The sequence below is a fragment of the Herpailurus yagouaroundi genome, unplaced genomic scaffold (genome assembly GCF_014898765.1).
Source record: "Herpailurus yagouaroundi ecotype Mexico unplaced genomic scaffold, PumYag 184, whole genome shotgun sequence".
Lineage (NCBI taxonomy): Eukaryota > Metazoa > Chordata > Mammalia > Carnivora > Felidae > Herpailurus > Herpailurus yagouaroundi.
Genome location: NW_024412415.1, coordinates 39,839,061 through 39,857,123, shown reverse-complemented (window position 1 = coordinate 39,857,123; position 18,063 = coordinate 39,839,061). Strand labels below are relative to the sequence as shown.

General features: G+C 57.6%; 1 protein-coding gene across 2 annotated transcripts in view; it reads right to left on the bottom strand.

The window, feature by feature from the left end:
- Nucleotides 1-274: 274 nt before the first annotated feature.
- The window catches only part of LINGO1 (leucine rich repeat and Ig domain containing 1), a 77,149-nt gene continuing 59,360 nt past the window's right edge, over nucleotides 275-18,063 (bottom strand). The window contains exons 1-2 of one of the 2 annotated variants that reach the window (XM_040493331.1): nucleotides 17,590-17,939; nucleotides 275-3,192 (exon numbers count right to left, since the gene is read on the bottom strand). In XM_040493331.1, the coding sequence (XP_040349265.1) occupies nucleotides 1,336-3,192; nucleotides 17,590-17,595 (1,863 nt within the window). In that variant the 5' untranslated portion in view covers nucleotides 17,596-17,939 and the 3' untranslated portion in view covers nucleotides 275-1,335. Of the gene's footprint in view, nucleotides 3,193-17,589; nucleotides 17,940-18,063 lie in introns of those variants that run through there. The other variant, XM_040493332.1, reaches the window with a different exon arrangement.

The window sequence follows — 18,063 nt, the reverse complement described above, 5'->3', positions numbered from 1 at the left end:
GAGTCTGGAATGGCTGGGTTTGGTGTGAATGGGCAGGGCCGCTTCTGACCCTCTAGGTCAGCTTGAGTGCCTGGATCCTACCCCCAAACCCATGACTCTTCAGAGCCCAGACTAGGCTCAGAGTATGGCTGGTGGTGGCCTGGACCGCTGTCCTGGGAGGAGCCTCTGAAAGTCCCTGGAGCGGCCCTCCCCTGGTGTGCCCCCAACCCTGACCCCATGGAGATCCCTTCGGGAGCCCCATCCCCGACAGTGAGATAATAATGACCATAATGAGAACAGTCACCCACACATGTGCACAGCGCTTTACAGGTTACAAAGTGTTTCACATACATCATCTCATCAATTCCTCACAACAGCCCTGTGAGGTAGGCAGGGCAGGGAGTAACGTTTCCATTTGTACAGATGTGGAGACTGAGGCCCAGAGAGGGTCAATGACCTGTTTGAAGCCACACCGTAAGTCAGCAGCAGAGCTGGGACCAGAAGTTAGGCCTCGGTCCCGCCTCCAGCCCCTGGCTCTCTCCACTGACTGTGCTGTCCTCCGGGAGGACCCCAGCCTCTGTCCAGAGTCTCGGCCACACCCGAGCCAGGCCCCCCAACCCCTGGCAGTAGTGCTTCCTGGCAGCTTGGCAGACAGCCCCCACCCCCTTCAGGCAGCCCTGTCTCCTCCACCTGCTCCCTGCAAACAGCCAGCCCAGAGCTGGGCCCGCACCTGCCCCGCTGCCTGCTCGTGTCGGTCGCCCGGGCAGGTGGGGCTCGAACCTCCTTTCCTGTTTTCCTGAGTGATCCCTCCCCATAGGGGAAGAGAAGAGAAAGGAGGAAGAGAAGGAGGAGGAGGAGGAGGAAGAGAAAAACAAGAAACTGAGTTGGAAGAGGGCCCTGGAGCAATCAGGACGTCATAAGTTTGCATTCCGACTAGCTATAGGAAATAGTGTTTTTTTTTCTCTTTTTATTATTTCAAGTTTTCATAAAAATCCATAATTATTGAAACCCAAGTTACAGAGGAAGTTCGTAACTTTTTTTATTGAATTATTGACTGTGCTGCATGTCGGTCTGTCAGCTTCCGACTCCAGTCTGTCAACGAGTGCCCCTGTGCAGGTGGGTCCCCAGGCCTGGACTGCTGAGGTCCTGCTAGGAAGAGGGCAGGCGGTGAGGGCCGGCGGGGGGGGGGGGGGGGGGGGGGGGCGGGCACCAGGGAATGGGGCTGGGAGGAAGAAAAAGAGTGTGTGTGGAGGGGCAGGGAGAGGCGGGAAGGATCGAGGAGCGAGCGTATGGCGGCCAGGCCCCTTCCCCTGCCCGGCTAGCCCGGGGGGTCCCTGCCCCTCCCCCGCCCCGTCCTCATATCATCTTCATGTTGAACTTGCGGGGCGCGTCGGCAGAGCTGATGCCTGCGTCCGACTTGCGGGGCACGTACTCGATCTCGATGTTGTGCTTCGTGTTGCCTTTGCCCCGGCTCCAGAGAAAGAGCAGCACCAGGCAGAAGAGGACGACGCCCAGGAAAGAGATGAAGCCCATGGTGGTGGCAATGATGAGGGTCTTGATGTCGAAGGGGAAAGGCACGGTGGCTCGGGTGCTGTTGGCCTCTCCCTCGCCCGGCTGGTTGGAGATGAAAGCGAAGGTCTTGTTGGGCTGATGGGGCCAGTCGGGCGAGTAGCTGCGCACATGCAGGTGGGCCGGCATGGAGTCGTTGCCGCCCGCGTTGGCCGCGATGCACAGATACGTGCCATTGTCCTGTACCTGGGCGTAGCGCACCTCCAGCGTGCCGTCGGGGAAGACTGTGAGCCGCCCGTTGCTCTTGGCCGAGACCAGGTGCTTGCGGGGTGAGAGCCAGAGGATGGCGGGCGGCGGGTCGCCATCTGCCCGGCACACAAACTGCACCGTGTGGCCCTCGTCCACAAACACCTGCTGGGCTTTGCGGTCCCGGATGCGGGCGCGGCGGCAGGTGAAGTAGTTGGGCAGGAGCACGTCCGGGAAGTCCTTGAACTCCTTGCCCTGGACGAATTCGGGTGTGGCACAGGTGGGCTGCTGCCGGTTGAAGTTGAGCCGCCAGCGGCGCCGGAACACCCACAGGAGCCGGCAGTCGCAGGCCAGCGGGTTGGAGTCCAGGATGAGCGTCTCCAGGTTGCCCACCGAGTGGAAGGCTGACTCCTCCAGTGTGGTCAGCTGGTTGCCCGAGACGTTTAGCACACGCAGGTAGTTGAGGCCGCGGAAGGCATAGGGCTCCACCACAGCCAGCTGCCCGCCCACCAGCTGGATCTCCTGCAGCCGTAGCAGCTCATGCAGCATGGAGCCCTCAATGGTGCCGATGGGATTGTAGGAGAGGTTGAGGAAGCGGAGATAGACCAGGTGGCGCACAGCCAGGTAGGGCACGGCGGTCAGATTGCAGTGTGTGATGGACAGGGATGTCAGGTTGAGGCCATAGAGGCAGTTGGGTGTCATGGTGTCCAAGTAGGGCCAGTGGGAGATCTCCAAGACCTTGAGCCGGTACAACCTCTTGAAGGAATAGTCCCGGATGGCATTGATGTTGAGGTGCCGGAGCCTCAGGACGATGAGACTGTGCAGGTGGGACAGCGCCTCGGTGGGGATGGAGGTCAGGTTGCATTTCTCCAGTGTCAGCTGCTCCAGGCTGTTGAGGCCACTGAAGGCTCGGTGGGAGATGTAGACGAGGTCGTTGTCACCGACCTCCAGCGACTTGAGGTTGTACAGGTCCTGGAACATGTAGTCCAGCAGGATGACGATCTTGTTCTCGCTGATGTCCAGTTTGGTCAGGTTACTGAGGCCGGTGAAGACGCCCAGGGGGATGAGCTTCAGGCGGTTGCTGCGCAGCCCCAGCGTCCGGAGGCTGAAGAGGTTGTTGAAGGCGCCGGGCTCCACGGCACTCACGATGTTCTCGTTGAGCTCTAGCTCTTCAAGGTGTGGGAAGCTGGCGAACTCGTCCTGGTTGAGCGTTTTGATGCGATTCTTGCCCAGGTCCAGCAGGCGGGTCTCGGTGGGGATGCCCTCCGGAACCGCCACGAAGCGCTTGCGGTGGCAGAGCACGGCACGGTCCTGGGCCGAGCACTCGCAGCGGGGCGGGCAGCCCGTGGCGGAGCCTGACAGCACCGAGCCCAGCACCAGCAGGAGGATGGGCTGCCAGCAGGCCAGGAGGGGGCTGGGCATGCTCCTCGCACCCCCCGCCAGCATCCTCTCGCTCACCTGCAGCCAGGAGCAAGCACAGGACAGAGGGGGCGGTTAGAGGAAAGGGTCTGTCTGGACCCCAGTCTGTGCCCTCCTGCCCCTGTTAGAATGTCCCCGACACGGAGAGCTGGGGGTCCACAGTGGTATAGGTCGCTCCTGGAACCCCACAGTGAGGTCCCGATGCCCAAGCCGGAGAGCCTCCTGCCACCCCGTGCTGCTTCCTCCTTGCTCCCTATCCTGCCCAGAGCCCTCCCAAGGAATTTCCCAGCACCCCTGGGGTTGAGGGGGTTCCCTGAAAGGACAGGGTCACCTCAGAGGAGCCTGACATCGGCACCCCAGGTGGCATCCGCCTCCTTTACAGTTTACATTTTACAGGCAATGTGATCCAGGCACACACCCCGTACCCCACCCCACGCCCCGAGCCTCAGCTTCCCCTGGTGCTCATCAGGGAGAAAGCCGGACCTGCTGAGTGGCCTCGGGGCTCACCGAGGGAATCAAAGGGGCCCAAAGGCTGAAGCCTCTGGAAACAGCCTGCAGAGGAGCATGTCTGGTCCCCAGGCTGTCAGGCCAGGGCTTCTGAGGCTGCTGGGGGCCACCCTCTCAGCCTTTAGCCTGAACTTCCCCAGGCACAGACACCACGGCGCCCTCCTCACCAGCACTGCAGCTGAGCCCCCAGCCCAAGAGTCCTGGGATATCAGCAAACCCAGTGGCACCTGTCAGTGTGCATTAATTTGCTTCCCAATGGGGTTTCTGGATCAGTGGAGGGCACCCCCGCCAGAACCCAGGACTCTACCCTGATGCCTCCCATCTGTCTCTGGGGGTTCCGATCACACTCCTCCTGGAGCCGGGGTTCTGTGAGGCTGCTAGTCTGAGGTGGGAGCATTCAGATTCCCATAGCCCAGGACGGCAGTGGCAGCTGGAGGCGCCCATCCACACTGTGGCACTGAGGACGCAAGGCTCGTTACAGCTGGGCCCTGAGGAACACGACGGGCTTGGGTGGCCGTGACAGGGGTAGTGGCGCCAGGAGGGGGCCCAGCTTGAGTACAGGCCGCAGGTGGAGTAAGCAAGGGGTGTGGGAGAGTGAGCCTCCCCGCCCCCACCACCCCCGTGGCTCTCCCCCAGCTGTGTTGAGAGGCTACTTGCTCCCACCTGTGCCCAGACTGCCTCTGCCACCTCCTCCTTCCCTCCTCTGTTCCACCCCATGGAACAGCAAGGTCAGCAGGGAGCTAGGAGGGCTAGTCTGGACTTCTTGAAACCCCAGGGGTTGGGCCAGGTGGTCTCTGGGGGCCAAACAATAGCCCAACTGCTCACATGCCACCCTTGGGCCTCTGCCCTGTTCACACACCCCACACACACGGTGCCAAGGGGGGCTCACCACAGGAAGGGGACGCCCAGGCTGGGAGGGCCCCACATCTCTGCCCCTGATCAGGCCCTTCTCCCATCTCTCCCAGCACACCCTCACCCCAACACACACCTGTACAGAGCCTCTGCTTTCAAGGCCACAGGTCTTGTCACCCACACTTCAACTCTTCAGGCAAGGGGGGCTCAAAGAGCCTGTGGCTGCCCAAGGAAACCCAGCCTGTAGAAGGGGGTGGATCTGGGACCAGAGCTCTAGTCTGCGAGACATGCCACACAACTTCCGGTGCTCCTGCAGTCTCCCAGGACTGACAGTGCTCCCTGGTTGTTGATCGACTAAGTGACTGATTAACCGGAGAGGGCTCTGGGTGTTACTGACATGTTATGGAATCTGCAAGGTTTTGTCATCCCCAACGGCTTTGCCCACCCCCCCCCTCCCCTCAGCCCCTCTCATCCTCTCTCCAGACTCCTGTGGTTCAGCCTCCCCCACCCCAACCCACCAGGCCATTTTCCACAGTCACACATGCTCCAGTCACCCACCAGAAAAGCAAACATCCTGACAGGCGATCAATAAGTAATTGTGCCAGCAGCTGGGGCCGGCGCGGGTATGAGGCTGGGGACCCGGAGAGGTAAATAGGACTTTTAGCACCCAGCTCAGGGCTGGGCTGGTGGGCGAAGTGGGGGCTGCTGGAGAGGGGGCTGAGGACTGACAGGGGGGACAGAAATGGCACAGGGCACCTGAGATGCTGATAAGTCCCTCACATACACGAGAATAAAGCATTCAAAGCCACCACCACCCTGCCTCAACCTACCCACGTACTCCTCTGCCACCAGTCGGCTCCGTGAAACCACCCAGGTGTCCCCACCTTGTCCTGGCTCTAAACCATCTGCTTTTGGAGGACTCTCCCAGCCTCCTGCCCTAGCAGCCTTTGTGACCTCCCTTTCCAAATGTCGCCTCCTCCACGAAGCCATCCGGAACCTATGCAGTCAGAAATCAACTCTTTCCCACGACACTGAAGCACCTTACACTTATTACTAGTGACGTTACATGACTGCTGTAGAGCACACCTTGTTCTAAAAATAACTTGAGACAACTGACAGAAAACATTATGCAACAAGATAAAAAGATAAAGCCAGCCAGTGAGGAAAGAATCCCACGAAGTCATGCATAACGACTAAAGGTGAGAGCTTCCTGGGAACCTGAACAAAGAGGCAGATACGCTCAGATCCTCAGCGCCTGGCGCCGCGCCCGTGATGTATGCTTAATCCTGGGTCAAACAGTCACGGGTGCTTCTGTCTCACAGAGCAGCGCCCAGGGGTGTCCTCTGAAAGAATGTATGCAAGAGTCTGTGCAGGGGTTGAGGCCCTGTGAGTGAGCAGGCCCGCTGAGCAATGACAGAGTGGAGAGTTCACATTCGTCGATGGAAAAGCATTGCTTGGTGTGGCTGCCACACTCCGGCCTGGCAGTTAGACCCGCAGACGACAGGCCATGCTCCCCGGGACCAAGATAGCTTCAGAAGGGTACATCCTTCTAATTGCCTCATCCCTCACCTTTTACATGTGGCTGTCCTGAAAGGTGGGGAAACTGAGGCCTGGAGAGGTTAAGAAGCCTGCCCGAGCTGGCACGGCAGGAGCACAGCACATGGGGCCTAGTCTCCTGGCCTGGCACCCCCAGGGGGCCCCTGTCATTGAGGGGTGCTGACAGGGCTGTGTCTGAGGGGGTCACCAGAACTGCTGAGTGGGCAGTGTGCTCCTGCCTTCCTGGCAGGGCGAATCCCGCTGGTTACTCCTGCAATTGCAGAGAAGTGTTTTATGCATTTTAATCAGCATTTTATTTTGGATCCTTGCCCCCTGAAGGGCTTCCCACAAGGGCAAGAGTTTAAAAATTGGACCAATAAATACAAAGGGAATAAACATCGAAAGCAGGCAGGTGGGCAGGCAAAGGGAGAGCTGTGCCCGGGACACAATGTTCAGACCCCACAGCAGCCTGAGCCCTCCCGATCCCAGAGTGGTGAGAGAAGCTGAGCTGTCAGACCTGCTCTGCAGAGGGCTGCCTCCACCATCACACTCTCACTCCTATCCTGGGGCATATATGCCTGGCTAAGTTGCTCCCCACTCTGGCCCCAAGTGGTTCTTCGGCCACTCCTACTCTGCTGTGTGACCTTGGGCAAGGCCTGTCCTCTCTGGTCTATTTCCTCCCGGTACAGTGAGGGGCTGGATTCCAGGCTCCCTGAGGGAGCCCACGACAGAAAATGACTTTCACCAGCTAGAAAGTCAACATTCTCAAACCTGGTTAGAGGAGGAGTGGGGGCTCAGGCCCCAAACTGCAGTTCCACTGGGCCCGGAAGGATCTATCTGAAAGGCTCCCCAGTGGGGCTCAGGATGGGAAAGGGTGGGGACAGAAGGGGCATCAGATCACTCATGAGTAGACCTGGGGAGAGGGTGAGGGTCATTCCATCTCCTAAGGCAGCATTCAAAAGAGATCATTTTGCAGCCATTTGACAGATAAGAACTCAGCCTTCCTGAAGGGAATTCATTCGCCCTCAGGCCTAGGCACAAAGTTAGGGGGCAACAGAGCTCTGTTCCCCCTGGTCAGCTTGCCTGCCTGAGAGCTGCCTGGTGTGAACTGGGAATTCTGGACACACAGGCAGAGCAGGGAGTGGCAGGTCTGTCAGGGCAGTGCTGGGGAAGGCCCCAGGGTTGGGGGGGGGGCCGTCCTTAGAGAGCTCAGGTCGGCGCCCTGCCCCCCAGACCCAACCTGTTCTTCAACTGTGCACAGTTGAACACACGGAGTTTCTTCTCCTGTGCCTGCTGCCATTGTCCGTGCTAGAATCTCACCTAATTTGGGGTGGGCTGCAGCACAGGATGGAAGGTTTTGTCATTTTAGGCTTATGGTATCAACATTTCATGGTGCTTCCACTCAGCACTCTTCAGGGAGCGCAGGGCTCCCCAGAACACACAGGCACAAGGTCCCTGGCATGGAGGTGCCCGCTGCCATTGCTGGGGGCTCGGGGCCTCTGGGTGTCAGCCTGGCTTTGTGACCTGAGCAATCGCGGTGGGCTGTTGCCCCACGTGCAAATAAGGTGGGCATATGCCCCCTCACCTCCTGTCCTGACATCCTACTACGACTGGGTCTGCAGCAGGAGGGAGTGAGGAGGGACGAGGGACTTGGCGGACCTGAGGGGGCTGAGGGCATCAGAACGTCTGCCTACGGCCCTATCCAGCTCTGCCACCAAGAAATGCGTGGAAGAGCAGGAGAGGAAAGGTGACAGCAATAGAGAAGAAAAGACACACAGAGGGCCATGCAGGAAAGACAGGGAGGAGAAGACAGAGTCACAGAACACGGAGGAGAAAGACGGGCACCTGGGACAGTGGGCAGGGAAGGTTGGCCCGGGTCAGGGGAACACGGAGCGAGAGCTTGCCCCACAGGTTCGACTCCCATTTCCTGAGCTCCTGTGCACACGCTGCATGTCCCAAGCCCTGGGCCCGTTACATCTCCTGTCCTGACCACCACCCCATGAGGTGGGTTGGATTACTCAGAAAAGTGAAGGCACTCATGCAGGGTGACCAAAGAACAGAGGCAGATTCCTCGTGGCCTGCCCTGTCCCCAAGTCCCTGCCTGCTTGGGGTCCCTTCTTTGCCTTCAGCTCCAGGACATGGAGCCACTGGATCCATTTCATGAAAGGATGAAGTGTGTTAGTGGGAAGTGTAGTATCAGCTCAGAGGCAGCTGTGGTCATGTGGAGGGGTGGAGGTGGGGGTGGCATGAGGCTTGGCTACAAAGCCCTCGACAGTCACCCTAGGTCGGGGTCTTTCTCCCCTAGCAATGGCTGGCTGTCCACCACGTGCCCAGAGCTCTCACATTCAGCTTTCAGAATCCAGCTCAAGAAGGGGTCACCCTCCTGGGAACCCCTCTGATCTCTGCCGTGTCCGGTGTCCGAGGAGCGCCTGCCACTGCTGTGTTCGCTCTCTCCCTTCCTCCCTGTTGGAGCTTCTGCAGCCTCCTCTGTGTCCCCCAGATTGAGAACCCCCAGGGCAGGGCCAGGGCTGACAGAACCTCACCCATCCTCAAAGGGGCAGAGAGAGCCAGTCAAACAACTCCTGAGAACAGCCCCTCCTAGGGCTTTCCTGGAGGAGGAGGTGTCATGAGAGCTCAGGCTGAACACAAATACACTTCCACGGGCCAAGAAGGGAGCAGGGGGAAGGCACTTTCGAGGGAAGGAATATGCTAGCAAAGGTGTGCAGGGGTGGAAAGCACCCAGGGACTCCTAATTGCTTCTCTCCTACCCCAAATCCAGATGGTTCCTCCCCGGCTCCTTCTAAAGCCACTCCATTCTAGCTTTCTAGGGCTAATCCCTGCTGAGGTGTGAATGGCTGATAATAGTTTAAGGTGTGAGCAGCTAATGGGGGAAACCCAGTCCCTGGCCAGCCTAATTGGGCAAGGGCTGCCCCCTGGCACAGGGAGTTTGAGTGGACAGGGAACCCTAAGAGAGGAAGGTTCCGGTGCCCAGGCTGGCCTCCGGCAGGAGAAATCCTGTCTGTGCGGTCAGCGGGCGGGCAGCATGGCAGCCTCTGTCTGTCTCCTCCTGGGCTGGTCTGCCCGCCTTGGCCTGTCCTCTCCCTCTCCCTTCTCCTCCTCCTGCAGCTGCCCCCCACAGGGAGAGAAAAATCAACCTGGAAGAAAATTGAGGTCATGTCCTTTGTCGTGTATAATTCTTTATTTTCCTCTTGCTCTTGGTTTTGGCAGAGTTGCTGGGCTCCTGGGGCGTGTGTGTGTGTGTGTGTGTGTGTGTGTGTGTGTGTGTGTGTGTAGGGGGGTGGCCTGTGTGGGTGTGTGTGCCTGCTGTCCCTCCTCCCACCACTCCACATCCTCCCTTGTCCAGTGCCGCCAGCCCCATCTCTTAGGCGCATTTGGAAACTCAAGCCTCTCCCAAAGGTGCTCACCCGGCCTCTCAGCCGCAGCCGAGCTGGAGGGTGCTGACTGGGCACGGGGTGACTGCCTGCCCGTTGGCTAGGCCAGCTGCCTCTGTGTGTGGCCCTGGGCAAGCACCTGCCCCCTGCATGTGAGGGAGGGATGCCTCTGCCCACCCCACAGCCCACCCCCCCGGAGCACAGCTGATCTCAGGAGCTGCTAGCCTTCCGGCCAGCCCACAGCTCCAGGCCGTTTTTAGGATAAATTATGAATTTTAATTGTCAAAGCATCTTAGTGTTTAAAGGTTTCTATGTATAGGCTCTGATCGCCAGGAGTGGCCAGCTTGGTGGGGAGGAGCAGGGGTGGGGCAAGGCCTAGAAGAGCCCTCCTCTGGGTAAGCAAAGGGCATGGGGCTCACGGGTTCCAGGCCTGGGCTCCAATCAGGGCCCACTGTGCACCTGCCCTGCCATATGACCTTGGGTGACCCTGGACCACTCTGGGCGCTGCCTGTCTCTTCACAGACTTCTTCTGAGGTGAGAGTCCAGCCCGGAAGCTAGGAGCTGTCCTGGGGGAAGTGGGAGGAAGCCACTGGTTCTAGGAAGCTTCTTAGTTGTCTGTACTGAGGTCACCTGAGCGGACAGCACCCCTACTTGGATTGGAGCTGTCCCAGGATCGAGGAGGGGCAGACAAGCACCCATGTGGTGACCTGATGGCGCTCAAGGAAAACCCAGGTCCCGTACCCCTACATCTCCCTTCACACCTCCTCTCTGAGTCTAAGATACCAACATAGGCTCAAAGGGGCAAGGAGGTGCCCCAGAAAGCCTCTGGCTCCATCCCCCACCCAGGCCATCTTGGGAGGTGCCTGGCAGATCCCCTCATGCATACTGGTTGCCCCAGTCCTCAGGGCTCCTCTACCCTGGGAACAACTCAGATTGGCCCGTCTCAGGCTTTGGAAGCCTGGAAACCAGCCAGTCCCTACCTGGGAGGGCCATCAGCCTTGAGCTTGAATGAGGAGGAGCTCACAGCCTCAGAGGCCCGCCCAGGGCAGGGAGCAGCTTGCTGAGAGCAACAGTATGGCATTGGAAGGCCAGAGACCTAATAAATATAATGATAATGAGGGCCTCTTGTGTGCCAGGCATTATTCTAAGCACTTGCCGTATAAAAATTCATTTCTTAGGGTGCCTGGATGGCTCAGCTGGTTGAGCGTCTAACTCTTGGTTTCATCTCAGGTCACGATCTTGCAGTTCGTGAGATCAAGCCCCGTGTCGGGCTCTGCGCTGGCAGTGTGAAGCCTGCTTGGGATTCTCTCTCTCCCTCCCTCTCTCATATTCTCTCTCTCTCTCAAATAAACTAAAAAAATAATTCATTTCTGCCACCACAACTTGTTGAAGTAGGCCATGTTATTATCCCCATTTTGCAGATGGGAAAACCAGAAGCAAAAACAGGTTCTATAACTTGCTCAAGGTCAAACAGCTAGCATAATATGAACTCAAACGTGAACTTGGTTCAATTTTCACAGCAATCTTATTAGGCTGACATTATTATCCCCATTTTACAGATCAGAAAACTGAGACACAGAGAGGTGATGCCGTTTGCCACAAATTACGCAGCAACAGATGGCAGAGCTGGGATTAGGACTGAGGCAGTTGGACCCAAGGCTGTCCTGACCAGGCTTGCATACTGCCTTTCCCAGATTCAGGTTCAAGGGCCTACTGAGCGGTATGATTGTGGGCAAATGGCTTTATATCTCAGGGCTCCAAACTCCTTATTCGGAAAAGGGGACGGCAGACTTCACACCGCCCTCTCAAGGCTGGAGGCAGAGAATTCAAAGAGAGGGAAGGAAAGAGACATTTATATCGAGCCCATATACTGAGTGCTTTGCGGAATGACCCCGCCAACCCTCACCACATACCCTGTGAGGGAGGAACCATTAACCCCACTTCACTGATGAGGAAACTGAGCCTCCAAGCCACTAGTTCACCTGCCCGAGGTTACTGGACTCGTCTGCCTCTACAGGCATGGTAACCCCAGAGACCACCACACAGGTGAGGGGAATTTGGCCCAAGAACTTGAGGGATTTGTCCTAGGTCCCACAGCATCTCAGGGCTAAGGCCTACACAGAATCCCAGCCTCCTGACTGCAGCATCTCTCCCCAACGTAATGCCAGACAGGATACCACAATGGGGCTAGATCAGGGATGAGCGAAGGTTTGAGTTATTTCTGCCTCAAGAAGGGGGAAAGATTTAAAAACAACCCCCAATACATCCAAACTGAGGCCCAGTGAATTTTTTTTTTTACAACATGGACAGTTTTATAAATAAAACCGCTTGCCATTCTATCACCACTGACTACTCAAAGCCCTCTCTGCTCAAGTGAGTCTTGTCCAACCCCTTGCCAAAACCCATTTCCCCAACCTGGTACACGGAAGGAAGTCAGAATCAAGGGGTGGGGCGCCCCTCTGGTCAGACACACACAGGTTCCACGTTCTGCTCAGGCACGACTGCTGCCATCACACAGCTGCCTGTTCGTGAGAAGCCCACGCGTGGGGAGAGGCATCTCTGCAAATCTCTAAGGGGAAGGCAGAGGGTGCAAAGAGTCCAGTGCAAGCCAAGAGGGTGGAGTCAAAACCCACGGGCAGAGTCCTAGGGGAGGCCCATTCAGCTCCGTGTGAGGTATCGAACGGAAGACCAGATGGCTCAGGATAGAAGATCTGCCTTGGGAGTAGTGAGTGAGTAGCCTGCCATCACAGGTATGCAAGCAGAGCATTATGGATCAGGGACACTGCAGGAAAACCCCTCTGCCAGCTAGGATCCACACCTCAGCAGCCCCTCTTAGCTCTGAGATACCCCCATCTCGCACCTAAGTAAAGGGACATGAGATGGCCAGTCCCTCCCAACTGCATCTCCAGCCCTGTGCTGGGCCGGGCAGAGGAAGCATGCTGGCCAGGGCCCCACTCCCTCTCAGAGACATGAGCAGGTTCTCTGGAGGGGGAAGCAGAGGAGGTGGCAGAGAGAGATTAATTCCCTGAAATGGGAAAAAATAGAAAAACACACACATACCACACACCCTAATAACATGTAATAAGAGGTTGGAGACAAGGAACAATGGCCTGGTAATGTCACCCTGGCGGCAATCAATTTGGGTGTCACATGAAATAGGCATAATTATTCCGCCAGCCCCATTGCTCATTTCTAACCAGCTCCAGGGGCCCAGGTCTGGGCGGGGAAAGCGGCCTGGAATCAATCGTTGGTGCACCAGGCTGGCAGAGGGAGCAGCCTCAAATTACCTTGCCAGCACCAAGCTTCTCAGCCTCTGTGGGTACGCAGAGGGCCTCCTGGGGGGACCTTGCTAACATCCAGGAACGACCTTGCTCAGCCACCCTTCATTCATGCAATGGGCAAGAGCAATCAGGGAGGACTCCCCGAGGAGGTGAGAATGAAGAAGAACAAATATACGTTTGTTCCATCCAGTATTCATTCCCCAGGTCACCAATCTCTTATTAAGCACTCACCAATGCCATTATTAAAATGGACTGTGCATTATTAAAATAATGAAGCACGGGCTCTCCCCCTCTCCAAAGCTAGGATCACCCCGTGCCCATCCTGGGGGTGAACACAGAACCACGGGGGTTCCTTTGGCTTAACTGTGGAGAACTTAATCTCTCCTTGCTCCCTCCTCCTTCATCGCCACTTCCCTGGGGAGTGCTCCTGACTGCTCCTGCCCCTCCCTGAGCTCAGGGCTTGTACAGACAGCACCCCACAACTGGAGATGCTGACGTACAAAAGGGACAATCGCTTCCTAAGCATCTGTTACAGGCTGGCTGCTGCCCTCTCAACCCCCATTTCATACACCAGAAACCTTGAATTCCAGAAATGCAAACCAAGGCCACAATGTAACACCATTTTACACTCAATCAATTGGTAAAAACCGAGAGGGCTGACCATACTGAGTACTGGCAGGGGTGGGGAGCAGTGGCGACGCTCCTCTCCTGCTGGGGGGGGGGGGGGAAGCATAAATGGTACAACCAACTTGGAAAACACTTTGGCACATTTTCTAGTAAAGCTGAATATGAACATGCCCTATGGCCCAGCAATTCTGCTCCTAGCTGTGTGCCCCAAGACACTCTGCACGCTGCCTCAGGAGACAGGACAAGAAGGTTCACGGCAGTACTGTTTGTAAGAACAAAAAGGGAAACAACCCACAGGCCCATCAATAAAAGAATGATAAATACACTGTGTTATGTTCAAACCACATAACATTATGCATCAGTGGAAATAAATGAACTACATTACCATTATCCGCAACAATATAGAGGAAGCTTTACAAATACGATGTTGAAGAAAAAAAGCAAATTCTAGAGGGCTGCAAACGGTTTCAGGTTCTTTTTACAAAGTTCAAAAGTAATACAAACAGAACGATGTCTACCTATTAAAATGCATGATTTTTAAAAAGGCAAGGCAATGCTAAACAGACCGTTAGGATAGTGGCTGCCTCAGAGAAAGAGGCCAGGAATAAAGTGAGGAGAAGCACATGGAAGATGTACATCATTATTAAAGTGCTGCTGTTCAGGTTGGGGAGTAGGGCTGCCATGTTTGTTCTATTATCATTATCACTAACGCTACGCACGTTAACTAGTCACCAGGCCATGCCCAGACCAGCGAGCCCTGAGCCCCAGGGGTCAGAAGGAAGGCATTCTAGACAGCTTTGTGGGCTGGGGGCTTTGGGAAAGTCATACCACCTCTCTGGCTCTCAGTTTTCTCAGCTGTAAAATCAAATCTTTGCACCAGTTACAGGGAAAAGACTGTGAACAAATCACTGATCTAAACTATGAGTAGTGAGCATTTCTGGAGAGTTTACTGGATACTAGGCATTGTTCTAACCACTTGGCATGTTAGCATACTTAATCCTCCTTCCGGTCCTAAAGGTAAATACCCTTGCTATCCTCACTTTGTGGCTAAGGAGACTGAAGCCCAGTGAGATTAAGTAACTAGGCAGAGGTAGAGCTGAGATCTGAACCCAGGGATCTGGCCCCAGGGTCCACACTCAACAAGTTCACTATAAAGTAACATCAAAGGAACCGAGCAAACATGAAGATGAGATTGTTGGGCAGCAGAGCTCTACTGGGCCCACAGCACCCAAGGACGTTCATCCATCCATCCATCCATCCATCCATCCATCCATCCATCCATCCAATGCATAAACAGAGGTCAGTATCAAGAATGCCTCAAATGCTTTTGGAAATGAACCTGCCTTACCACACTCTTTCTACAAAGAACCGTCCCCAGTTCTGGAATCCTCTGTTTTCTGTGTCTCTGTAAAGTCTGCTACCACCTCAGGACCTACTCAGTCTCTCTCCTTCTGGTGGACCCCTGACTACCTCAGCCCCCACAAACAATTCCCATCCTTCTCTGAGTGCCTGTGTGTGCTAAGTACCCCACCTGGGGCACCCTTGATGTCACCTAGCTCTGTCCATCCATACAGGCTGAGGACACTGTGTCCCCTCCAGGCAGTCCTTGCCACCAGTCAATAGCTGCTCCCCGGTGCCTCCCAGTGTTTTCCCTATCCCAGGGGCAATCAGGGGAGCCCAGGGCATGGGGACAAGATGGCCCAGGGTGTTCAAGGCAATCCAAGGGAGCCATAAGAGGGCCTAGTCCAGAGCTAAACAGCTCAGCCAGGATGTGTAAAACAAACACATGAATTAATTTGGCTGGTATAGTATTAGCTGCAAACCAATGTGGTTCTTCACTGTGGGTGCCTGGAGGAGGGGGATCAGTAACTTAGAGATGCTGAGGTACAAGGAGGCTCCCTTGAGGAGGGGCCAGGAGAAGAAGAGAGGAGGGCCTCTGGGTGGGGATGCCTGACCAAGACAGCAAGACAGGTCATAGGGGGGTGTATAGAGGAACTGGTGGGCAGGGAACAGAGAGCCATCAATGGGTAACCACTGGGAAGGTGGGGGGGGGGGTGGAACCCAGTGGCCGGGAGGTGCCATCTTTCCATAGAGTGCCGCACAGAGGACAGCTAGACCAGGAGACCCTGGCTAGCAAGGCGAGGCTCTGACTGAAGTCACCATCATCTACTGCCTCCCCTCCCTGGCCTTTCACTGGCCCCACAGGACTATATGACACACTGCCTCACGCCTCCACGGGACCCGGTGTAAATCACTGCGCTGCTTCACTTCTCCACAGGAACGTACCCTCAGCCCCAGTCGTGATCCTCCAGCCATTTGCTTTGGTGGCACCCGGAGAGGAGCACCAGATGAGCCATCACCGGTACCAGGGATCCCATCTGGCTTTATGAGAACAATGACCCCCCCCCCCCGCCCCGCCACAGGAGGTTTCGGGTCATTTGGGATTTGGGTTTCGTTGGTGTCCCTCTGGAATGCTGAGCTTTAGGAAACAATATCTAGTAAAGGGAAAAAACGGGTGCTCCGAGGCAGGGGATAGAGCATCTGACTACTAGGATCAAAGAGGACTACTGCCAGGGGCAGAGCAGTCTCTCCCTGGTCAACACAGGGGCCCTCAGCCCACAAGCCAAGATTCCTGGGCTTTGAGCACACACCCATCCCCCCAAATCTGGCCCCAGGGATTGAAGACCTACTCTAACTCAAGGCCCTGGAGGCACTGCAGCCTTGACCAAGGCCCATCTCATACTTCATTGGCAGGGGGTAGGGGAGGAGACAGAGACAAAGAGCGCATCATAGGGGGGGCTACCCTCACCTTTGCTAAGCCCCCCTCCAATAGGGGCATAGGGGTGCTGCCCGGAGTCCTATCTGGGTTCCGGGGAGCTCCTGGTCTCTCCCTTCTGGAACCTCATTCCCTCTCTCCTGCCTCAGGCAGTGGGGAGAAAGCAGGCAAGCTGTCCTGGCAGACCAGGTACCACATAAGGACAAAGGGTCTGGAAACCGCTGACCCTCTCTTCCCTCACCGGCATTCCTCCCTGGATGTGGGGAAGCCCCAGGCGCTTTGCCGCCCGGGTGCCCCAGCTCATTGCTCCCTGGGCATGGGAGGCACCGATGCCGGAGCTGTTGCCATAATGGCCAGCAGGGCTGAGCCCAGAGTCACGGGCCAGGCTGGGCTGAGCACCCTCTGGCCGCCCAGGCCACGCAGGGGAGGGCCGGATGGTAGTCTGGGCTGGCAGGGAAGGGGCTGGCCCAGATGGCACTGCCCCCCACCTCAGGGCGTCCTGCACTCCCACAGCACTCCCACCCGCCCCTTCTCCCCCACCAGATTCAGGACCAGGAGAACAAAGGGGGATGCCTCCAGCACAACCAGGGACCGATGGTTCTGGGCTGGGATCCCAGGCAGGAACAGGAAGGGGACTGTCCACTGGGCCTGGCCCCACCCCTCCTCAAAGTGGAAGCCACCTGGAGGGACACATCTTCTGTGGGTGCCTTGGCCACCTCACAGAGAGTGGGGAGGCAGAACAGGACACTCCCTCCTCACCTCCCTTTTCTCAGCTGGTTCCCACCTCCCACCGGCTGCCTCAGAATGAAAAGTGGGGCAGGAGGAGGTGAGAAACCGGGGCTGAAGACAGACAAAGGGAGGCCCCTAAAGGGTTCCTGGGTCCTCCACAATCCCAACTCCCTCTCCGGCACTCTTCCTACCCCCCATTTCACCCCCCCCCCCTCCTTGGGCACGAGCTGGGAGGGGGTTGCTCCTGATCAGGGGACGGAGCTGGTGCCCAGGCTGGAGCCCGTGGAGAAAACTGGTCCCTCGCCTGCATCCCCCAGCTAGCCAGTGCCCAGCGCTGGCTAGGGGTACCAGCGGCGGGGGGGGGGGGGGGGTACCTGGGATCTAAGGAGAGGGGCAGCCACCCCGCTGAGCAAGGGGCTTACCCTCCAGGATGAATGTTGCTCAGAAGGGGAAGGGGGACGCTGGACAAGCCGGACTAGGAACCTGGCAGGGCCCCTCCACAGCTCTGGGATCCCAGCTAGGCAACAAGGAATTTGTTGGGGTGGGAGAAAAGGGAAAGGAAGAGTCTCCATTTCTGAGGCTTTGGGAGGGTCAGATCTGTGACCCCAAAGAGGAATCTGGGTGGCGCTGGGGTGCCCCGCGGCCCCAGGAGGGCGCAACCGGGCCAACGGCGGCCCGCACGGGAGCGTGCCGCGGGGCTGCCCGCTCGGGGCTGGGCCGCGGCTGCCGGGCTCACCTGCATCTCGGGCGCACCGTCCGTCCGCTCGGCTCGGTCACCAATCGCATGTCTCCCCCGCCGGGCTTCAGCCCCTGCCCAGCCCCCTCCTCCGTCTCCTCCTCCTCGTCCGACACCTCCGCCCGGCCGTCCACGCGCCCTCCCGGGGCTGTCTGTCCGTCTGTCTGCCCCAAGCGGGCGGGAGCCGAGCCGAAGCCGGGGCCGGGGCAAGGGCGAGGGAGTGGGGAGGCGGGAGGCCGCGGCCCCGGCGGGCGGAGGGGCGGGCGCGCTCAGGACGCGCGACGCGGATTCGGAGAGCCTGGTTCTGCGCCCCGGGCCGGCCTGGAGCCGCCGCCGCCGCCTCTGCCGCTGGGGCCGGGGTCGAGGCCGGGCGCGCTCCGCAGCGGGGCCGGGGCGAAGCCCCAGGCTCCGCCCACACCCGCCCCGCGCCCACAGCCGGCCAGACCGCCCCCCCACGGCGCGTGGACGGCCGGG